Source organism: Melanotaenia boesemani, chromosome 5 (genome assembly GCF_017639745.1).
Source record: "Melanotaenia boesemani isolate fMelBoe1 chromosome 5, fMelBoe1.pri, whole genome shotgun sequence".
In the NCBI taxonomy this organism is placed as follows: Eukaryota; Metazoa; Chordata; class Actinopteri; order Atheriniformes; family Melanotaeniidae; genus Melanotaenia; species Melanotaenia boesemani.
The window spans coordinates 22,113,371-22,135,834 of record NC_055686.1 but is presented as its reverse complement, the minus strand read 5'-3'; the positions used below and the strand labels follow the sequence as shown (position 1 = coordinate 22,135,834).

The following is a 22,464-nucleotide window of genomic DNA, read 5'->3' as shown; positions in this document are numbered from 1 at the left end:
TGATAAGTTTCCTCTGGTTCACAATGTGCTGGCTACTGCAGCTCGTGTTTCTATAATGAACCTCATGGGCTTTGCAAAAGACACTGTGAGCTGCCTGAGCTGTGTGCGGTAGCCCTTTCCCATAGCCTCTGGCAACCTAGCACGCTAATGATGCTGTACTGGTTCAAAGTGTTCCACTGAGCACATTCTTGTGTGAACAGGATACCCAATATACTGTTGTGTGTGCATGTGCGAGTGGCCATACACATCCTGCTGCTTGTGTGTTATCGCTTTCAAGTATTCGTGTCTTAGAATGTGTTGCCACAAGTAGCTTCAGAGAAGTATTGTGGTTTTTAAAGCACACAGTGGATTGTATTCTAATTAATGAAAATTTGCTTTAAAGGCTACTGAAATAACTGACCACCTTTAGAAAGAGCAACTAACCAAGGTACAAACAAGGAAGTCCAGATGCTCTCCTAAGTTATAAATGCAGGATGAACTGTTGTTGGGAGTCATTAAAGGCTGGTATGATTGCCTAACTCACCTCATATGCAACCAAGCGGGACTGATCCCGTTTTACCTCTATGCTCTAAGAAAACCTGGTGGTAGCTCACTGTGTTTGCTAGTGTTTCAGTTAGCATTTTTAAATTTCCAGATCTATAATGCCATGCTGAAAAAACATAAATAAATAAATAAAATGAAAAAAAAAATAATAGCATTTTAAACACAGTTGCATGACTTTAAAAGTAATTTTGAGTGTGGATGATCGATTCACATATAATTTAGTGTGAACAGAAGAACTAATCCTCAAGAAAAGAAAATACAAGACAGGTTATGGCAAAAACTGTTTTCTAAATTTAGTAAACTAAAAAAGCATAAAAACAATGGATGTTTTAGAGCTTAAAGATATATATTTTTTCTCTCTCTTTTGTTTTCCCCATTCTCCCTGCCTCTGCGATGTTCTCGCTTTAGTCTTAGGAAGCCATGCAAATTGACTTTAGATCTACAAAGAAAGAAAATAAATAAATAAAAGAAAAGAAGATTTTTTTTACAGTTAATAGTAGAGGACATATACAGAATTAGCTTGAACATGTCATACAGTTTTATTAATATTAGTGATAGTGATTGTTAGTTGGTGCTTGGAACTAAAGTCTTTCTGTGACAAAATAGATCCAAAAAGCTCGGGACTAAACTAATGAACCTAACTAATGAACAGTAAGAAATCTTTGTACAATATATTACAATATATTAGCTGTTTGATAACATAATCAAAGGGACAGTGAGGTAAACAGCGGACATGTGACTCTAACTTATATGGCAAACATGAGGCTAATGTGGAAAAGATGCAGTTACATCTTTATCATGTGGTTATGAAAATATCACATTAATGGAAAAAAATAACCTGTGAGCTGACATGAGCTTTTGGGGATTAAGTTAATGCAAAGTAACAAATTTAGATTTTAAGTTTTAATAAAGTCAGCCTGCTAGAGTTGTCATTTTCTAGCTAATACATATGAAGGCATTATGACCAGTTACTAATCAGGAAAGACAAATATCAGGACCTCACATTTAAAGCATTTCAGCAAACTTTATAAAGCAGGATACATCAAAATACAGCATAAATACAAAACAAAAACAGGTGTGTTTTCCAGTGTGGGTGTATGACTCATTAGAACCAGAACAGCCTAGCCTTTTTTTAATTAATGGCATCCAATAGAAATTATTTCCAATGCTAGTTTTGTATTTCACAGAACGTACTGTGAGCTGCTCATTATCTATCATGAGTTGAATAATATTGCTAACTGACACATAACCCTTTCTGAATTTGGCAACTTGTTTTGTAGCACTGGTTAAAATAGGAAGAATAACAATCTGTGCCCACTTACGCATAGTGAAGGAAAAAAGTGAGTCCTACGGCTGGAATCCTTCATGATATCTACATCAGCAGTATACTGTATAGCTGTAATGTAGTTGTGTATTGCTCTCAGTCACCTTCTCTCTCACAGTGGGTATCTAACTTTTTTATCTGGAGTGAAAAAGAGCTGTGGAATTATCCCAACCTCTAAGGCCTGGGCTACACACTTAAGAACTTCTGCTGACGTGTTTCTTGGCTAAAGGTCTTTAAACCACGTCACCTAGTCCCTTTCAATGCCAGCAGTTTCTGTTTCCTTAATGTCAAGCCACTGTTGTGCATTCAGCAGCACTCTGTTCCTCAGAGGAAAAGGTTAAGATGCTGCTTTTGATGGTATAGGGAGGGATGCTTCCCATGCTTCCACTCAAAGAAAAAAAAAAAAAAAAACATCCCACAGAAGGGGCCACAGTTAAAACTAGCTGACAAGACCATTTTGCCAGTAGGTCATTGAGTAAATGTGAACCAATTAATTTCATATGCAAGCAAACAATCTCACTGATCATGATGTCAGACAGAAGTGGCACACACAGATTGCCACATTGCGATTTGTGTGTCGGGGCAAAAATGTGCAGTGTCAAATGATGCTGAGCATCTTGCCCTCAGCACAGTGAATTCCCAAAGGCAGATCCCTCGGGTGATAGCTGGTGACTAACAAGTGGGGCTGCTGCTTCATGTTATTTGATCAGCATAAAGTCTATGGACTGAAAACCAATAACTGTTCCCAATAAATTTGTCTTATATGACCAGTTAGAATGTAAAAAATCTTTTTTTGATTATTAAGCATTCACTTCTGGACAGCATTGAACTCAGTCCCTTCTATGGTCAAGATCAGAGAATAAACTACGTTTTCAATGTGACTTTGTAAAAGTCCACATTTCCAGTCATATGCACATAACTTTACTTTTATCTTCCCCAGAGAGCAATTTATAGGTTTATACAAGGCAAAGGTACATGGTGAAAGGCAGAGATCAGAAATCTTCCATAGGCCTTTGAAAGAAGTTTCCGGACCAGTCATTCTTGCACAGGTCCTTGGCACCCATTGTCCATCTTCCTCATAGGATCCATTCTGCTCACCTTTCTGAAGCATAATCCCCTAGACTCCTACTGGCAAATGTGACACATCGTTCCAGCCTGAAACTATCTCTTTAAACAACTAATGAATGCTGCATTTAGGCCTAATCTCCTAGTACTGTTTCTTTTATGGTTTGCTCACTGTAGTTTATCTTCACAGTGACAGCAGGGATCTGTTACCTCGAATTCATTGAGCGCTGCCACGCAGCTGGAAGGAATTTCCAACAATAAATGGATATATGACTTAAAATGCTTTAAAAAGCAACATGTGCCATCGCAGTTGAAAAATCTGATTAGTATGCAAGGTCCCTGTGGTCAAGGATGGGTTGCTATTGCAAGCTCAGCGTGGAGCAGGATGCCACACTGAGACGATAAAGACAGAAAATCAACAGCCGAGCTGACATGATGTCAAGGCAGGGTTACTTTACTGTTGATTATTAGACGACAAGAAGGAAGTCAAATAGAGTCAGTGACATAGGGTAATTCTTTTAAATTTACAAGAGATGAAGCTCATATAATCTTCCCTGACAATTGTTTCTAACACTCGTTTGATCATGTGCTTCAGTTACTGTTGCATTTCAACAGATCAGTCTTGAAACCTGAACAGGCTAAGCTTCATCATTTTTGAAGCAAACAATGACATCAATGGCTATCGGCATCATTTGCCTCAGCAAAGATGTTGTTATTTGTTGTCTTTTTTATGACAGAGCAACTTGCGATGTCAAGCTGCCACAGCTGCCTCACCATGAAACCAGGAAAACAAGGATTCTGTCAGATTGTGGAGGTCTTACTTCCCTTCCACTAGTATATGTAGTCATCATTTTTTGTTGTGCTTTTCAGCTGCTACACTGCAGGGCTGACAGTGAGTCACAGAGAAATATGCTCCCTTAAATCTTACTTATTTTATTATTATGTAGAATAAGAGGACAATACATTACAACATGCTGCGCCCTAACCAATTACTGCACATGGGCAACCTTACTGATGTAAAGGTATATGTTAAACATAAATATGTTGCGTGTTTTAGTTGCATGCTGCTGAAGCTTAAACTAGATAAAAATAACTGTAAACATTGTTTCATGGTTTAGTTAAAAAATGATATAACTTAGCTGCAAATTTTTGCTCTCTAACAGTAACAGTCTAATTCTACTGAATTAGTAAAGAACAAACACTCAGGAGGACTCTTAAAGGCATACAAGTGCAGACATCTTTAAACAGTCAGCTTTTCTTTGGTTAGCTCCTCCAAGGTAAATATTATGTTTATGGCAGTGTCTGCTGTCTGTCTGGATAATTTATGGATAAAATTATGGATAATTTTCTTTCAAAAACTGATGGAGAAAACTGTGTGAACAAGTTGCACACTTACAACACAGATGCTGGTATGGTGTAGGGTTTGTTTTCACTGCCAAGTGTTCACCAGGTTGTGATGAAAATTTGCACCTGCCCATGTGCCCATAGGGAGAATTTTGCCATTAGAGCTTACAACTCAAAAACTAATGCCCACAACCATCGGTAAAACAAAAACAAAAACAAAAAAAAAAGGCTTGGCAGAGGTCTGCACTCTCTGAGTGCTTCTAGTTTTCTGCTGTTTTGTTTATAGAAATAAAATCATAAAATCACTGTCATGATTTTGTTAGATTTTTAAAATAACTTTGGGCAATATACAGTATCTCATGTGAGTACACCCTCACATTTTTGCCAATATTTCGATAAATCTTTTCATGAGATGACACTACAGAAATGAAACTTTGACATACAGTTTAGTTTCCATAGTTTGATATTATGTATAACAAAGTTTAATTTTTATAGTGTTATCTCATGAAAACAGATACTAAAATATTTCCAAAAATGTGAGGGGTGCACTCACTTATGTGAGATACTGTATATAGAGAGCATTTGTTATTTTAAAATAAATGGCAAAATTTTGCAGATCATGTCTCAACAATAAAACTTTTCTATAGAATAGAATGGAATAGCCTTTATTGTCATTGTACCAGTCAATACAACGAGATTGAGTGTGCATCTCTCTTGTGAAAAATAAAATAAGCAATATACAAACAAATAAAATACGCAATCTATAAGATAAAAGTAACAATATAAAGGAAGACGGTCGGTAGGTAATATTATTGCACTTAGGTTATATTGCACAGATAAAAACAAAGTGACTGTAGTGTAAAGTACAGAGTGAAGTTGGTTTGTTTTCCGGGTTTATTTTTTGTTCAGTGCTGCGACAGCTCTTGGATAGTGTCGCGTAGTCTGTTTGTCCATGCTTTCAGTGACCTGTGGCGCCTGCCAGAGCGCAACAGGTTGAAGAGGTGGTGGCCAGGGTTAGAAGTGTTATTAACAATTTTATTGGCTCTACTGAGGCAGCGGGAGTTGTAAATGTCCAAGAGAGAGGGCAGAGGGCAGCCGATGATCCTCTCTGCTGTCCTTACTACCCTCTGCAGCCTCTTCCTCTCTGCATCAGTGCAGCTGGAGAACTACACCGTAATGACGAACATCAGCAGACTCTCAATGGCGGAGCGGTAGAAGGTCACCAGCAGCTAGGTGTTTAGTTTCTCCCTCCTGAGAATCCTCAGGAAGTGGAGCCGCTGCTGGGCCTTCTTCACCACTGCCGCAGTGTTTACAGTCCAAGTGAGGTCTGCTGCGATGTGGACTTCCAGGTGTTTGAAGGACTCCACTCTCTCCACACACTGGCTGTCGATGAACAGGGGTGGAGGGGTAGCTCTGTTCTTCCTGAAGTCCAGTATGACCTCTTTGGTTTTGGTGGCGTTCAGTGACAGGTTATTCACTGAACATCCATCTTCCAGGCGCAGGACCTCATCCCGGTAGGTTGCCTTGTTCTCCTTTAGGGGAAAAATAAAGTATTTTTCAGTCATTCATTTGTGGCCGTCAAGCTAGGCTGTAAGTCTATTGCCGGTCTTGCTAACACTATCGGTTCAATAGAAGGTGAATGTGCACATCAAAGCACTTTCACCAGATCTGTTCCTACAACCACAAGAAAAATCACTCCATAAACATCCAAGTCACCTGACGCTCCCAGATCCACCTGCTAAATGTGGTCTTTAATAATTTAATTTACTGAAATGGTTCTTTTTATTGTAATGATTAGTTTTATAAGGAAAACAGGGTTAAGCCCTGGTCACCTGTTTGATAACACCACTGACCGGCTCACCTGAAGGATTCATTTCATTAGATGCATGATTCACTCCACTCGTGCGCATCATGTCTTAAAAGGATGCCACAGCAGACGACAGTTTGCTTTACAAACTGTAGAGGGTACAGCAGGCTATGTATGTAAAGATATGAACAAGTTTAGCTTTTCATAAAAAGAAAAACTTAAGTACAACTTAAGAACGAATTTAAGAAGATTTTCTAAGAAGATATCATTAAATGAGGCTCAATCTTAAGTGCAGAATGAGCTTGCAAAAAACGTGGTTCATAAAGGTACTAAGACAAGTAAAATATGGGTGTAAGGTCAGTATAGCCTGTCTTCTGCATGATCCTATTATCTTCTTTTCCTTTGAGCGGTTTCCTTCAAAGGTCACCACAGCTAATCATCTGCTATACCTTCACCTCCAAGACACTGAGCTAATTTGCATATTGATTTGTCATAGGTTTTACATCAGACGCCCTTCCTGACACAACCTTCTGCATTTATACAGGCTTGGGACCAAAACAAGGAAAACACTATCTTATACTCCCTTGGGGCTGCATTCTGGGGCTGCATGCAGACAAATCCACAGAAAAGTTACAGAAAGGAAAGTTGCTTTATGATGACAGAATCTGAGAAAGTTTATATTTTTTCAACATTCTTAATCTTAGAATAATCCTAGGATAGTTGCATACAAATATAAATGAGAAATAGCTAATTTTGCACACTTAATAGAATATCAAAAAGTAAAAAAAAAAAAAAAAAAACAAACAAAAAAAACGTAAAAAGAACATATAAGTTGTACAGAACCTAAAGTAAACATCTTGATAATTTCCAATATACTGAAACTATGCAAATAAAAGAGAAATAACATAAAAAAAAAAAAAAAAACAATAGAGTGAGTAAATGTATTGAAATCCATTAATTTATCCACAAAACAAATTATGGTTTATATACCAGTTGCACCATATAAGGAAATAGATAAATGAATAACATTTTAAGAATACATTTTTTGTTAACCTGATGTTCTTCCTCAGGTGTTCACACCTGCTAAATAGAAGACGCTCAGCTCCACATCAGTGTGTCTTTACACACATAAAGCTAGTATCAGAGTGGAAAGTACCATCATGGAACCATTTTTCCTCTGTCACTACTTAATTTGTTGGTCCAGAGACACATCTGCACCGAATCAGCCTCAGCCCCTTGTTCCCTTTCTGAAATTTTACACATGGCACATGGCAAAGATCCTGGCTTAAAAAGGCGTATAAAAAATTAAACTACATTGTCTATGTCTCGGGACTGACACATCATTTTTGTCCATGGGCGTTGTCATAGGTTTTAAGCAAAAGTTATTCATGTAATCCATTATGCTACAAAAAAAATCATACACCATGTCCATAATTGTCAATGACTGCCCTGCAGAGATACCGTGCTAACACATTCTGACAGCAGTCACAATGTTCCTATGAATATCAGAACTGGACTGTGGATCAATGGACTAAAGTGACATTAGCATGGCTGAAATCATGCCTGATTTTATGCTTCAAAAGTGAGATTCTCACCATAAATAATGTGTTGTGTCTCAGTCCTGTCCTTCCATAAAGAAAAAAAAGTTATATTTACAATATATAGCCTTACTTTTTTTTTTTTTTTTTAATAGGGAGCATTTGTGGACAATAATCACAATGGCTCTGAATGTCCAAAGCCTTGGGGTTCCTCTGTGCTTTAGGGAGGGCCTTTGAAACAATCCAGCACCTAACAGCAGGATGTAAGATGCTGACTGGAAAGGAATACATGGAGCACCATAAGTAAATAGCCAGCATAGTGTACAGAAACATGTGTGGAGGATATGGACTGGAGACCCAACATTACATAAGATTTTCTTTTAAAATCTTCAGTGCCAAAGGGTTAAGATTATAGCTGCTCGATGAATATCTAAGACCATATGTAACGCTTACCTTCACTAGCAAAGAAGGGATCATGAATATTCACAGCATGACCAGCATGTTTTTGTGCAATGTTCTTGGGGGAAATGCCACTTGCTTTCAAAACTGTGACAAGATCAACTTTTATGAAGGGAGTGTAGGTTGGCTGGGTGGGAGGTCCATCTGGCGCTATGGGATGCCCTTGTCATTGAGGGGGACACAGCATGGACGTGCTCAAGGAGCAAGGCGACAGATGCCGGATATTAAAAAAAAAAAGAACAACAACAAAAACAAAAGGAAAGTACATGCATCAACAGGAGCTACAGCTGGTACCCGAGGGTGGCATATCCTTGACATGCGCCCACTTTTCCTTGATAAGAGAGTGAAAGACAAGAGTGTGAAACCAAAGGCTGGTATGTGTGAATGTGTGTTTTGTTGTTTGTGTGTGGCAGACTTTTCCGCTGCCTCAGCTCCTTGGCGGTGTCTGTCTGTCGCCAAGGGGCCCCAACCCTGGCCCCGAATCAGCCTCCGAGCTATGTCCACTCAGCACTTCCCCTAGCCGCTGGTAAATTAGTCCCAGCAATATGCCACACCGCTCCTCACACACTTCTCTCTCGTGTGCTGTTGTTCATGCCCTTGAGGAAAGTAAGGGTGTGTATGTCCACCTTCTTGTATGTATATATGGGTACTCTGCTGATGCAAATGCTTCCATGTTCAGTGTTAGTGAAGTGTATAAGGAAACTGGATGTTAATTTGTACTTCATTTTTATGCAAATAAGCCAAGTTGTTAAACACGTCATATCTTTTCTAATTTAGACATTCTATCAGGGATGTCAGTCATCATTATAGAGGTAATACTGCAGCTCAACAACACTAGAATCAACTATTTATTTAAACAATTTCAATTACAGAGATAGGCTGAGTAGGCTAATATCACCTGTGTAATGTTACCTTTAAACTTTAGAAGTCACTGCCTTTGAGTTTAGAGGGTTTGGCTCACATAACTTAAAATAACTTCTTCCTTGAAGGTAAGAATAAAGGAGATTTCCTCTGGTTACCAGCACACCAAGTTGCTTTGGATGGCTTTAAAAAGGGGACAGAAGACGTCATGTTGAAATCTCCCGGCTCCAATGAAGAACAAGGCAGCGTGTGTTGCTTTACTGTCCTTGCCACAGATATCCCTGAGGATCTAAAGGCAAAGCTGTAAAGTTATGATTACAGAAGTACTTTCTAAAATGAAGCATCTCAAACAAATGAAAGTTCAATTTTCCCATCCTAAAAAAATGCATTAATCCTTAATCAAAAAGATATAAGCTACTCAGCTATATAAAGAACGGACACTAAAGTCAGAAAGTATAAATAAAGATGTGACATTTAAAGGGAGGCGCATTCTTGGCTCTAATGCTACAGACTCACACCGTGGGTGGTGGAATTAACGAGGCTACTGGCTCCCAAAGCATGTGGGGGGCAGGCAACCCTTCATGGCTACAGTGCCGCTGTCAGGGCTTGGATAGCTTTACTATCATAAACACTAGCAGGTCGAAATGACAACATGGATTCTTTGATCCGTGACCCCCAGTGGTGCATCAGAACACTGAAGTGGACCCCCAGCTTGTGGCTCGAGGCAGGTGTGAAGGTGACTGTTCATACCCCTGTCTAAGCCTTTAAAATGATCACGGATGACTGCACTGTATTCAACTTTTAGTAGAGGCAGATGTGCTGAAAGAAACATTTCGCAGAGCATGGTAAAGATTCTTGTATTAAACATTCTTGACACATAAAAAAGAGGCTCCTAATTATAATTTATGACAGGAAAGACCTTTTACATTTATTTCTATCTCCACTAAAATGTAGTAATTACTACATCTTAGGTTCTTCTTTACATGGATCATTTTATAATTTGCAAGCTTTCTTAATCAACCTCAATTATGAATAAATTATATATCACATAGATTTCATTATGTGGCTGACTTAGGTTTTCTCATCAATCGTACTTTCCTATTGACATAATTCAGATATTATTAACATGAGTTCTTACCGGGTTGGATTTCAAGGGGTAATATTGTCAATGCATGTTTTGCATCTCCTTTTCATCAACCCTCTTAATCGGCAGAGTGGGATTGATCTTCAGATCAAAATTTGCTACTGATGCGTGTACAGCAAAGCCCTCTGTATCTTAAGACAGGACTGTGAAACTGACACAGGTTTTAATGCAGGACTGAGCAGCGGTGGAGGAATATGAACATGCCGATGCTGGAATCTAACCTAGCCCCTCTCGGCTTTCAAGCCAACACTTCAAAACGGAAATGCAGCCTCCATCTGAAAAAGTGCTGAACATCTCGAGCTCATGCTATTGATACACACCCCTGGATCAATCGACCTCGCTATTCAACCTCTGCTAAAATCCGACAATAGAAGCAAGTGTTAGATGGCAATTTTGTATTCACAGGAACTCTGTGCATTGAACCATGTACCAACCTCTGTATTGTTTGAGATCACATAAGGCAACCCTTTTCTGCCAAAACAAAAGAAAAAAAAGAGGTGTATGAAGTGGAAGCTGAGCTTTAATGGTTTAAGAGAAACCATTTTGGTTTAGGCTATTAGGATAAAAGGGTTCTTTTTCACTTAATTATTTGGATTCTATGTTCTGGTTAGAGACGAAATGTTAAATGATTTTTTTTTTTAGCAAACTGGACACTGAAAGACTTGTAAGGAAAAATATAAGTAAATCTCAGGATTCAGGTCCATACAACTTCCCAAAAAAACCTCACAATTAATCATGATTGACTGAGTGTGCACTAAATCCATCCATGAGTCATATGATTAATCCAGCCATACCTGCTTTATAATGACTTTGCCCATTTCAGAGTCGCAGGTCCGCTGCAGCCCATCTGAGCTGCCATCTACCCCAGACAGTTTGCCAGTCCAACCTGCTCAACATAGACAAACAAGTCTGCACACAATCAACATGTAACCTCACATGTAGGTTTGTGGATGATGGGAGGAGGCCAGAGCACAGAGAAAACCCACATATACACCAGAACAACATGCAAGCTCCATACAGAAAGTCCCCAGTTGAGATTCAAACTACGGCAACAGTGCTAACCACTTCAGTCCCTTGCCTTTGTGATAAATTGTAGTTAAATTCTTAATCACTTGACCAAACTAGTTGGAATCCAACCATCAATCTTAGGACATAGTAAGCATTGTTTAAGTAGTTTGGAGTGGTGAAATATCACATTTCTGTGGAGACGGAAGATGCAAGATGTATACTAAACAGATGAAGTACTGATGTCATTGTTCTATTATTATTATTATTATTATTAGTTTAATTCACCCACATGAAATTTTCTGAGCATCTCAAATTTTTACCTTCTCTCTTGGTTACTGAATACTGCTGCTTCCTAAAATCTCTTATTTGTATGCTGAAAAGTGCCTGGCCAAGTTAATACTATTCATCAAGACCTTTGGCATATCAAATGCTCTCTGTCAAGGGTCGTTAACATATCTTCTTGTCTTTCTGGAAAGGATTGTCTCCACTGCTAAATGCAGCAATACTACCAGCACAAGTTGCATGCTAAAGATATATATATATATATATATATATATATATATATATATATATATATATATATATATATATATATATATATATATATATATATATATATTACTTTGGGTGATCAGTTAGGTATCTTTGTTCTTGCAGCTCTGCTCTGGAGCCAATAACCATCAGCATGAAAAGTATGTGTTACTGATTTGTAAAAAGTTGTCTCCACATTGACTCAGTGATGAAGCCTCATTAGGGCAACCTTATGAATTCAGCTTTTTCCTTTGTCAGTATTAGTCATGAAATGTGAAATGAGCAACAATTCAGGAAGACAATTATTTAACCACATGGTGTGCTGACATGTCATCCCAAACGATCAACTAATATGGTGTTAAATATGTTGCTATATTTTACAAGTTTATATTTAAATGTGCGGGAAATGATATCACACTTTATTTAAGAAAATAAAGCACTGCTCAGCAGCTGCTGTTTATTAGAACCTTCTTTTTTCATGTAGCACAGAACTTTTACCAAGAGAATAGCTAGTGTGGACTCTCTCTATGTCCTACTTTTAGGGTGCTGTCACAGTTGGTGCAACATATATACTTGATTACTTCCAAATCCCAAAGGCCAATGCAGTTGGTAAACACTGCATACTTGATGCACGGTTAAGTCAAGACTATGTTTTATTCTGTGACAGTTAGGTGTAATAAAATCAAGAAGTTGAAGGACATATTTAATGTGTTGTGCTGTCGTGTATGCAGGCCAGAGAGCTGCTACTTTCTTAAAAAAAAAAAAGTGGTTTATTTGCACTTGCATGTCTCCTCGGACGCTTTAAGTATTTTCTTTAACAACTGTATGTGCACATGTGATCCAGTTGTGTTACAAGATGAGCAATACACAGTATTATGGCACCTGTTGATCAGGGTTGATTATGTGTGCATAACCGGTATCTGCTGTCAATTTCATAGGCAAAGCCAGGGTGTCCTCTCTGGTCAGTGGACTATGATTCATGAAGCATAAACCAGGATGTTAGTCTAGGCCCTTTTATTTTTTTATGGAGGACAGGCTGTCACCCATGCAGCACAAACACCCCTCTCTGCAACACTGATGGATCCAGTAGAACAGCATAGCAGTTACAGTTTGGCACCAGCAATAGTGCAGGGGTTGCCAAGCACGGTCCCATTTGGAAGGTACCTCCAAATCCACCCTACAAACCTGCACTTTGTTTGGCCTGCTGGTGAAAAATTCTTTGCGGCCTCTTTTCTCCCAGAATTCATTTCGCAAAAGATGACAGCTAATGAGCAACAAAGCTCTGAAGTAGTGCTGGTTTAAAAAATCAATTTATCAATTTGAAAAGATTCAAATGAAATAAATCAATTCATAAAACTTTGAGATCGATTTTTTTTTTTTATGATGTCATTTCTGGTAACGTGACCCTATTCTCTTATGACTTACTGAGTCTCGGCAAGATCTTAGCATATACACACACAACTGGTTTCATGTGTTGCCTCCGTACAAAATCAGCTTCTCCTGCTGAGATGACGTCACATTCAGATGTTTTTATTCACCTATGTGGATTACATTCACCTTTAAAGTGTTTTGCAGCGTATTAGCACTTAGTAATGCTAAGACCGTGGTCGTCATCATGTTCCACAACAGGAAGTGATGTCACTACGCACATACATACTTTATAAATCTGACATGGTCATTTAAAGTCACATTTCCTCTAGCACAGGTATACACTTCGTCCTTTTATCAAACAGTAAACAGTATGATACTATTTATCAGATTTACATGATGGGATGCCATAGCTGCTCTTTGAGTCCATGGCAGTGAGCAAACACACACAGACACATGCATGCACACACACACACAGGTTTCCGTCAGAGGACAGGGTGCATGCATCAAAAAAACACATCAACCAGCTGAAAATCTGACAAAAACATGAATATGATTCTCTCAGGCAGGTGGAGATGGAAGCATCTTTCTCCAGTGAGGAGAAGATGGAGGATTTCTCCTGCTCTGGTGTTATGTCGATAGCATCACAGTCGTCACGGGAACGCGCACAGCTGAACAAGCTGAATCTACATCATTCTAGGAATTTCTGTTATATATTGGCTTGAAATGGATCCAGTGCTCTTTGTAGGTTTTATTAACATCAACGCGTTATCTGAGATCTGAACTTTAAAAATATTCAGAGCAATTCCAGTGAATAAAAAGGTTTTTTTAATTACATTTAAACACTTTTCTTCTGTCCTGAGTGTTTCTTTTTTTTTTTTTCATCAACACTGTTTTGTTCTGGTCTTTCAGAAATGCATGTAGATATGTCAGATTAGATTATTACAGTAATCTGTTTACTCCCAGATAACTGATTCTGATTGTCAAATAAATCCACTTAGTGTTCTTTAAAAACAGTTATCTGAGAATATATTTAATATTCAAGAAAAAAAGGTGGTGTTGCACAGTTAACTTTAAATGAATCGAAATGGAATCAAAATTGTCTGTTGTGAATTGAATCAATTCAGTTCAGGAAATTAGTGATGATACCCAACCCAACCTTCTTTAACCTCACTTTAGTAGAAACATGACAAAACCAAGTATATTAAAAACATGCTTGTTAAATGTTGGCATTAAAATTCTGTAATATTTATATTAGTGGATTTTTAGGAGGTTAATGTGGAGTGTTCCTGCTGGATATCAATGCACCAGCCAATTTAAATGCACACTATGGCTTATACGTCAAAGGAACATGAGAGGAAAATACCGCAGGAAAAGAAATCTGCCAAAGTTCAGTACACTAAAGCATTAGGTCCAGTATACCCCTACATCCCAGAGGACAAGCGTGCCATTATAACAGCATGAAGCAATGACTTTAACCTACAGTCTGTGTCTGATAATCACAAATCTCTGAGATAATCAGGCTGATTCACTACTTTCAGCAAGAACATGGGCATCAGCCCCAGACAGTGGGATGGAAGTTCAGCTTCCAGCTATTTTGACAGCAGGTTAATAAAACTCAATCTAGTCCTTTATTTATTTATTTACTTTTGGCTGTGAGATACTGCCATTACTACCAGATCATCCACAGGAGATGTATCTGTAACGAAGAGCTGCTCTGTGCTCATTTTTGCTGTCTTGCCTGCAGCATTGTCAATGAGCATGACTCTAAGCCAGGGATGCCCAAGCCCGGTCCTTGAGATCTACTATCTTGCAACTTTTAAATCCAACACGCCTGAATTAAATGGCTGAATTCCCTCATGAATGTGTCATTCAGAGATCTGGTAACAAGCCATTCATCTGATTCAGGTGTGTTAGAGAAGGAATGCACCTAAAATCTGAAGGATAGTAGAGCTTGAGGACTGGACTTGGGCACCCCTGCTCTAAGCCATCTGAGCCACTGCTAAATAAAGGCAACTGAACTCACATCTCATCTGAAGAGCATTGCACTTCTGACTGACATGGAGTTCCAGACAAGTATCATTAGCACCTTGAGAGTAGTGGGGGGTTGAGGTCACATGTGAGCCATGGCCATCGTGTGACTCATTAGTGTAACACAAGTCAAGGTATGAATGAGCGTTAAGCTGTCACTGAAAAAAATAGATGAGGTCTCCATGTCACATGATTGCTGCACACCAAACTTTCTCTCAGGCCTTCTTCTGTGCAAAAATACAGTTGACTTTACAAATATAAAATATTCATATATGGCTTCAGCAACAGGATTATAAAACTACCATGTGACTGTGATCTTGCTGTGGCGGCACAATGTCTGAAATATACATTTGTAGGGTTTGATGAGCGCAATAACAGTGCGGGCAGAAATGCTGCTTCGACAAGCACAACAGACGCCACAGACTGCACCGTGCCATATATTTTATTTTTAATCATGTATGGCCCAGAGTCTAACGACCAAAACAAAATGCTACATCAATGATAATGATAATGGCACCCATGATTAAGAAAGCAGAGTGCTAGTAAAGTGCAGAGGAGTTTTTCAGTGACAGAAACCACATTTACTATCCATATGGTAGCCTGTTGAACCCCATAACTCACAGAACAAAGCATGGCAGGGAGAAACCTGGGAGTAGCACTAAACAAGCAGGCAGAATAATAAAAATGTCCAAGAAAGGTTTACAATTACCCCTCTGTAAACCATTAAGACAGCGTTCATTTCCAAATGTATATCAATCACTGAAACAATCTGCAACACTTTCAACCTCAGTGCAATCCGTGAATAATTAGTTAATTGGAAATTCAACAGTAACACACACAGACACTAAAATAGTTTGTCACAAATTAGTGGGGATGATAATCTTTGCAGAAATGTGCAGAAAAGTGGAAAAGCAGGGCAGATGGCAGAGGCTTCAACACTGGCCTGTTCGGTTAAACACAGAGTAGCTTTGCCAGAACAATATCAGCCCCCTTTCCCATGTGACCAATTATTAAGGTTTCACCTTGGGCTGATGGTGGTAATGGTGCTGATGGTGGGTGGATGGATAGAGGAAGGGGGCTGAAGATAGGAGCACCTGTTATTAAAGCAAACTAAATTCGTTCTATTATTCTGTTGAGTATGATTCTATTTTCTCTTTCTGTGCTGTTATTAACTTTTAGGTGTCAAGCAGCTACTATTAGAAAGGGTGACTCAGTAAGCAGATAAATACATTATTATCATGGGGAGAGGGTGAGAGATTGTCTGAAAGAGGTGTCATCAGTAGAAGCTTGGTCTCTGATGTGCATGGCTCCAACTTTTTCTTTTTTATGCAATTGTTACGTTTTTGCATGCTACATAAAGGGACTTCCTGGCTGAACTCAACAGGGACCAGCATCCTAAGAAGCCAATGGGGCACTGTATTCATCAGATTTAAGAACCTGGCCGGAGATAAGGTGGATCACCCAGTTCTGTCATCTCCCGGAGGAGAAAGTGAGTATGAAATACAAATCTTTTGACTGAGGGTTGAATTATTGGAATGTGTAAATGCCTCCAGGCTCCCTGAAATCTTTGTCTGTTATATCAGTCTGGATATACATACAAGTTTCTGCTGATAAAAAAAAAAAGAAAACAAACAAAAAAAACATACTGGATCAGAATCATATTCACATTAGAATAATGCAGCAGAAACAGCATGGTGCAATTTTATTGGCTATTTGTTTCTCAACTTTTTCTCTGATATTTGTCAGATGAAATACAACATCAACATCAACAAACAAGCTCACCTGAATCTAGCATGAAACAGTAATGATTTAACAACGGTTAGCTTTTAGCACATTTGAGCTCATTTTAGCTGAAAGCTTTTACCATGTAACAGTTACACTTTTGCATGTCACTACAACCATGTTTTTTAGTAAACTATTAAAACTATTTTTTTACTTCTAAATATCTAACTGAACATTACAACATTTGTTTCTCACTACTTTTTTTTGCCAACCATCCCTCATTTTCTCAGCTGTTCACAATACTATTAGCTGTTTGTTTACACCTCTCTATGGAAGACAAATGACCGAGTTTAAATGAAAAAAAATAATAATGTCCTAATCTTGAGATAACAAGAATAATTTTCTTAAGATAACAGAATAATTTGTACTTTTATTTTAAGATGAAAATGTTATCTACTTTAGATAATTGTTAAGTTATTTTAAAAAATTATGATAAAGCGAAGAATACTATTGCCTCGAAGTTGGCAAATGACACATCGATGTGGTTGGGTTGTAATTTAGTCTTTACAAATTACAGTAGGTGGTGATAACTACATGAAAACAAACATTTTTATCTAGAGATGACATAATTAACTTGTGAGCTTGAGCTAAAAGCATCAAAATGAACATTTACAGACATGGCAACTCTTGGATTCTGTACCTCTTTGTTTGGGTACTAGTATGTACTCCCATACACAACATGCATTGCAGTGTAGCTATGACAACAGACCAGTATGTGGATATGTAAAATTAAATATAGGGTTTTCACATTTGTCGAGTTACTCTGGTACCATACACACCACAGCAGCTCTCAAAGTACCTCGTGCTGAAGTTCTTAACAAAAAAACTATGCTCACTAACTTGGAGTTTTTGCATAATCTTGCTGACAGACAACAAATGAAAACATACTTAAGCTTGAGTTTCACTTTGGTGTTTGTAACTTAACAAAATCTAGTTGGGTTGGATTATTTTATTTTTTTAATCAGAGATAAAGAAGGAGATGTTTAAACTGTGTGTCAGTCATAAGACAATAACAAACAAAATATCTCTTCAAGCTTGTATTCCAAGTGGGATGTCTGACACCAATGTCACCCTCCACCTGGCCTGTGCGTCTGCTGCCACCTTTGGGGAGCAAGTTGTGCACTTGCCAAAGTGTCGATCAGCCAAAATGTCGTTAGGGCACAGAGCAGTTACACACTGCCAACTTTAAATCACTGCCAAGACAATTTTGTATGCGAGCATCTCCTTCACTTCAAATGCTCCTTTCCCTCTAGCCTCTTTCTTCCTCCTTTCTCTTCTCACTTCCCTCCATCCTCCTCACCACCTGTCTTGCATCCGCTGAGATCGAGTGTGAAGTTTCTCACTTTTGTCACAAAGACAAGGGATTGTAAGTGTGTATCAACTGTGTATGTGCGATGGCAGCTAATGCTAGAGACTTGTGGGGTCTTCATGCCTGCTGGACCTCCTATTTCCCCCCACTAGTCACCACGTTGGTGCACTGAAGTGGGGCCATCTGCTGAGTGTCTGTGTGTCTGCCTTCCCAACCCACACAAGGACGTCTCACTTCGCCACAAGTTCATCTAGAGTACAAACCAAATGGAGCACATCTTGTTTTAGACAGATGGACAATGTTAGTCAAAAAAAAAAAAAAAAAAAAAAAAATGATTATGACTTGGTGCTGCTACTACGTGATTTAGCTGAGGAGAATCACAATAGTTCTTTCCTGGATCATTTTAGTCTGTTTAATTTCATGTTTTCTGTTCTGGTGCTTAATTGTACATATCAGTTTTGACCTTTCCTATGATAAAGATAAAGAACCATTTGAAACTAGAAATAATTGGAGAAATAATGGGACAGTTGTCAGTCGCTTTCTGAAGTCAAGTCACTTCAACAATCCACTTCAGTGTGTGGTTTTTCTGGTGCAGTGATGAATGAAGTGATGAATTGATTCACATATTTGTTAGATGTGAAATGGTTAAAGTCTGTATTAATTTCACATTTGTAAGAAGAAACTGTTATTAAAACACTGTAAAGGTAATGGTCGGTCTGTGATTCCTGTTATCAGCCTACAGACTATCGAAAGAGGTGGATCCATTACATTAAAGGGTATGTTTAATCTGACTTTAACTTAATTGCACAAGGAATTGCAAAGAAGTATTTGGTAATGCAGAAGTACTCTAACAAATATACATATGTATTTTTTTTTTGCACCAAGCAATGCAGAACCATGATTAAATCCATTTTGCTTGAAAGTTAATAAACAAAGTTTTGGAGTCTCCTTCATGAATACTGGATCAAAATGCAGTCAAAAGTTACATCTCCAATTTTCACTCCAATTTTCCCATCATTCGTACATTAGTGCAATCTTCCTACAACCCTACTACCGCTCTTTCAATCTTCCAGCACAACCAGTTAATTATGTACAGAGATTTTCTCTCCGTTCTAGGAAAAATTAACAGCTCTGTAATGTTATTTCTCAGAATTCCACTGAATTTTTCTAAAAATTACTACGTGGCAAAACTAGTTAGGACATGACACTGCTTTGCTAAAAGCCTGTGCTAAAATCAGAACCAAAACAGGGTCAAACATGTTTGAGAGCTTTACATTTTGAACTACACACACTGGCCACTTTATTAGGTACACGTTCAGTTGCTATGGAACATAAAGTTGCTAATCAGCCAATCACATGGCAGTAACTTAATACATTAGGACATGTAGACATGGTCATCTGGATGGGGAAAAAAGAGGAATTAAGTGACTTTAAAGTATTTCAGGAACTGCTGATATACTGGGATGTTCACACACAACCATATCTAGAGTTTACATGTTGAATTCAGGTGTAAGAGGAGAAAGGTCAGATTTTTTTTAAAATGATAGACAGCTAACAATGACTCAAATAACCATTGGTTACAACTGAGGTATGCAGAATACACACAACACATCCAACATTAATGCAGATGGGCTACAACAGCAGAAGAACCCACTGTGTGCTATTCCTGTCAGTTAAAAACAGGAAACTAAAGCTACAATTTGCACAAGCAAATTTACTTTGGACAGAAGAAGATTGGAAAGGTCTGATAAATCTCATTTACAGCTGTGACATTCAGATGGTAGGGTCAGAATTTGATGAAAGCAACATGAAAACATGGATCCATCCTGCCTTATATCAATGATTCAGGATGGAGGTGGTGTTGTAATGGTGTGGGGGATATTTTCTTGGTACACTTGGGGCCATTTAGTACCAACAGAGAATTGTTTATGTGACACAAACCAGCCCATGTTGTGATAACTGTTTCCAGTTGGATATGCACCATGTCACGAAGATCTCGATCCCATTGATCATCTTTGGCACTGTGGAAGATATGTGTCATGGATTCTCCTTCCACAAATTTGGAAGAAATGTGTAATGCTTTCATATCAATATGTATCAAAATCTATTAAGGCTTTCCAAACATTATTGAATTTATACCATGAAACTTTAAGGCAGTTCTGAAGGCAAAAAACTTGGTACTAGCAAGGTGTACCAACACAGTAACCAGTGGGTGTAGTTTTTTAATTGGTTGGAAAAAATCTTATGTGTTTTGATAGTAGATATATTGTGTATTACTTACAATATGTCTGAGGGGTTGGCAAGCCTCAGTTTGGAGAGACAAATAAGATGTTCTGAAATGGAAAGCAAGCACTGCTGAGAATGGGGTGTTTAAAACACACATAAACACACCCACTTAAAATATCAATATCAGTTTTTCTGTTGATTATGTGAAGAGTATTTATCCTGCAGTCAGACATGGTAGGGTGTGTGTCTGGGTGTTTGATGGTTTCACAGATGTGGAACACAGGTCCAATATGGCTCTGGGGCACGTTTAATTGCTAAAGTTTTACAAACAGATGAGTCTGAGAGGAAACAGCAAGATCAGCTCTGACCCACAAAACATTATTTTAGCATTATATACTTGAAAAGATGATCACTCAAAAAAGAAAAAAAGAAAAGCTATTTCCACGTTTCTTGCAACCTAGTAGTAAAAAAGCAAAAACCAAAAAAAAATATATATATATGATAACTATAGCTACATTAAACGTCTCCCCCTTTCTAGAAATGGTGGTTAGGGTGAACATGGAAATGACGAGGTGAGGATAAAGCCTAAATCCCAGACAGTGCCTGCTAAAGTTGGATTGTATCTCATCTTTCCAATGAGAAAAATTAAGAAAGAAGCTGCCAATTATGTAGCCTTTGTTTCCTTTTAAATCAAAAGTCTATTTCAGTTTCAACTCTGAGCTGAACAAAGATGACAACAATTAATTGTATGCCTTTTGTTAATCATGTTCAATTTCATATCAGTCTCTGGGGAGAGATATGTTACAATCTCAATGCTTTGTCTCATTATACTTCTTTGCCATATCTATTCAGTGTGGTAGTTAGTGTTTATGTTTTAACCTGATATGGTCTACAATGGATGTAATAAAGATGAAAATACATGCTTGAGTGGAGGGATCTGTAAAGCTGGACCTGTCAGCTCTGATTAGCACCACAGAAGAACACTAATAGGCAAAGATGGAGAAAACTCAGGTAAATTTGCAAACCTCTGGAAGGAATCCTTATGACTAGGTACTAAATGTGACTAAATATGAAGTATTTATTGACCACTGATGCAATGGGACATTGCATAAAAATACATTTTTAAAACTAAATAATTTAATAATTTAATAAAGCAATGACTGCTTACTTAAACATCAGTACTGTAATTAATGCAGTAATTGTCACAAACCCGGAGATTGGACTCAAAAGAATCAGGATTCCAGTGAAAGGTAAAAAGGAATTTATTTGAACAATGTAAATGTGCACTGGTGATCTATCCGGTCTCGTTCGGTCAGCTCTTCTGTGGGGGGGTATGAGAACAGGTGTTAGGAGGCAGGGAGTCTGTGATAATGATGCAGGATGTTACAAATCCACGTACCGGGTGCTGTAGTGCAGTTTGGTGAGATCGTACAGGCAGAACCCGGGAAGCCGGACGGGGAGTCCACTGGAGTGGGTGGATAACTGCTGGGTAAAGAACAGGTTAGTGGGGGAATAACTGGCGGGGGTCAGGGTCTCCAACCCACGGAAGTGGGTGATAATGAATATCTCCGTCTGGGCAGAGTAGATTATTCCGTGATCCAAAATCCACATCCAAAAACCAGTCCAGGGGTCAATAATCCAGAAATCCAATAACAAACAGAGATACCAGTCAGGGGGCAGGCAGAGACGATAATCCAGGTCCAAAACAAGGTCAACAACAGGCAGGTAGGCAGGCAGGCAGACAGGTAGAACAACGGCTGGAAACGTGCAGGGTAGAACCAAGACGATCTGGCGAAGAAACGCTGTCACAGGCAGGTATTTAAAGGGCATCAAACAGATGAAGCGTATTACCAATCAGAGTGGGAAAATTAGGTTGCGTTCAGGGAGGCTGGGAAGTCCGACCCTTATCAGACGGATCATTACAAGTAATAATCACTGCACTCAGAAGCTAAAAATGCCTTCCATTGACAACCAAAAGTGCATTATTTCCCTGTTACAGTTTTTCTAAAGCTTTTAATAACCTTGAAGTTTGCATGTGCCTGTGTGTGTGTGCAACAACAAAATTGTGTGGAAAAAAATATTGCACACTTTTACTGTTTTTACTCCAGGTAAAAGTCAAATGAA

General features: G+C 38.4%; 1 protein-coding gene across 1 annotated transcript; it reads right to left on the bottom strand.

The window, feature by feature from the left end:
- Positions 1 to 5,505: 5,505 nt before the first annotated feature.
- LOC121639271 lies at positions 5,506 to 22,240 on the bottom strand. Its single transcript, XM_041984431.1, has 3 exons — positions 21,740 to 22,240; positions 21,523 to 21,661; positions 5,506 to 5,808 (listed from the first exon to the last, which is right to left on the bottom strand). Exons 1-3 carry the CDS (start codon positions 22,168 to 22,170, stop codon positions 5,506 to 5,508), a joined length of 873 nt encoding a protein of 290 aa, XP_041840365.1. The 5' UTR covers positions 22,171 to 22,240.
- Between the last annotated feature and the right edge of the window lie 224 nt (positions 22,241 to 22,464).

What these genes read in the sequence shown, in the direction of transcription:
- LOC121639271 (XM_041984431.1), bottom strand. Translation starts at nt 22,170, where the DNA reads ATGCCCTTTAAATACCTGCCTGTGACAGCGTTTCTTCGCCAGATCGTC. An exon ending in AAACTGCACTACAGCACCCG is followed by an intron (nt 21,662 to 21,739) that starts GTACGTGGATTT and finishes ACCCCCCCACAG; the next exon opens with AAGAGCTGACCGAACGAGAC. An exon ending in CAATTACTGCATTAATTACA is followed by an intron (nt 5,809 to 21,522) that starts GTACTGATGTTT and finishes TTTCCCCTAAAG; the next exon opens with GAGAACAAGGCAACCTACCG.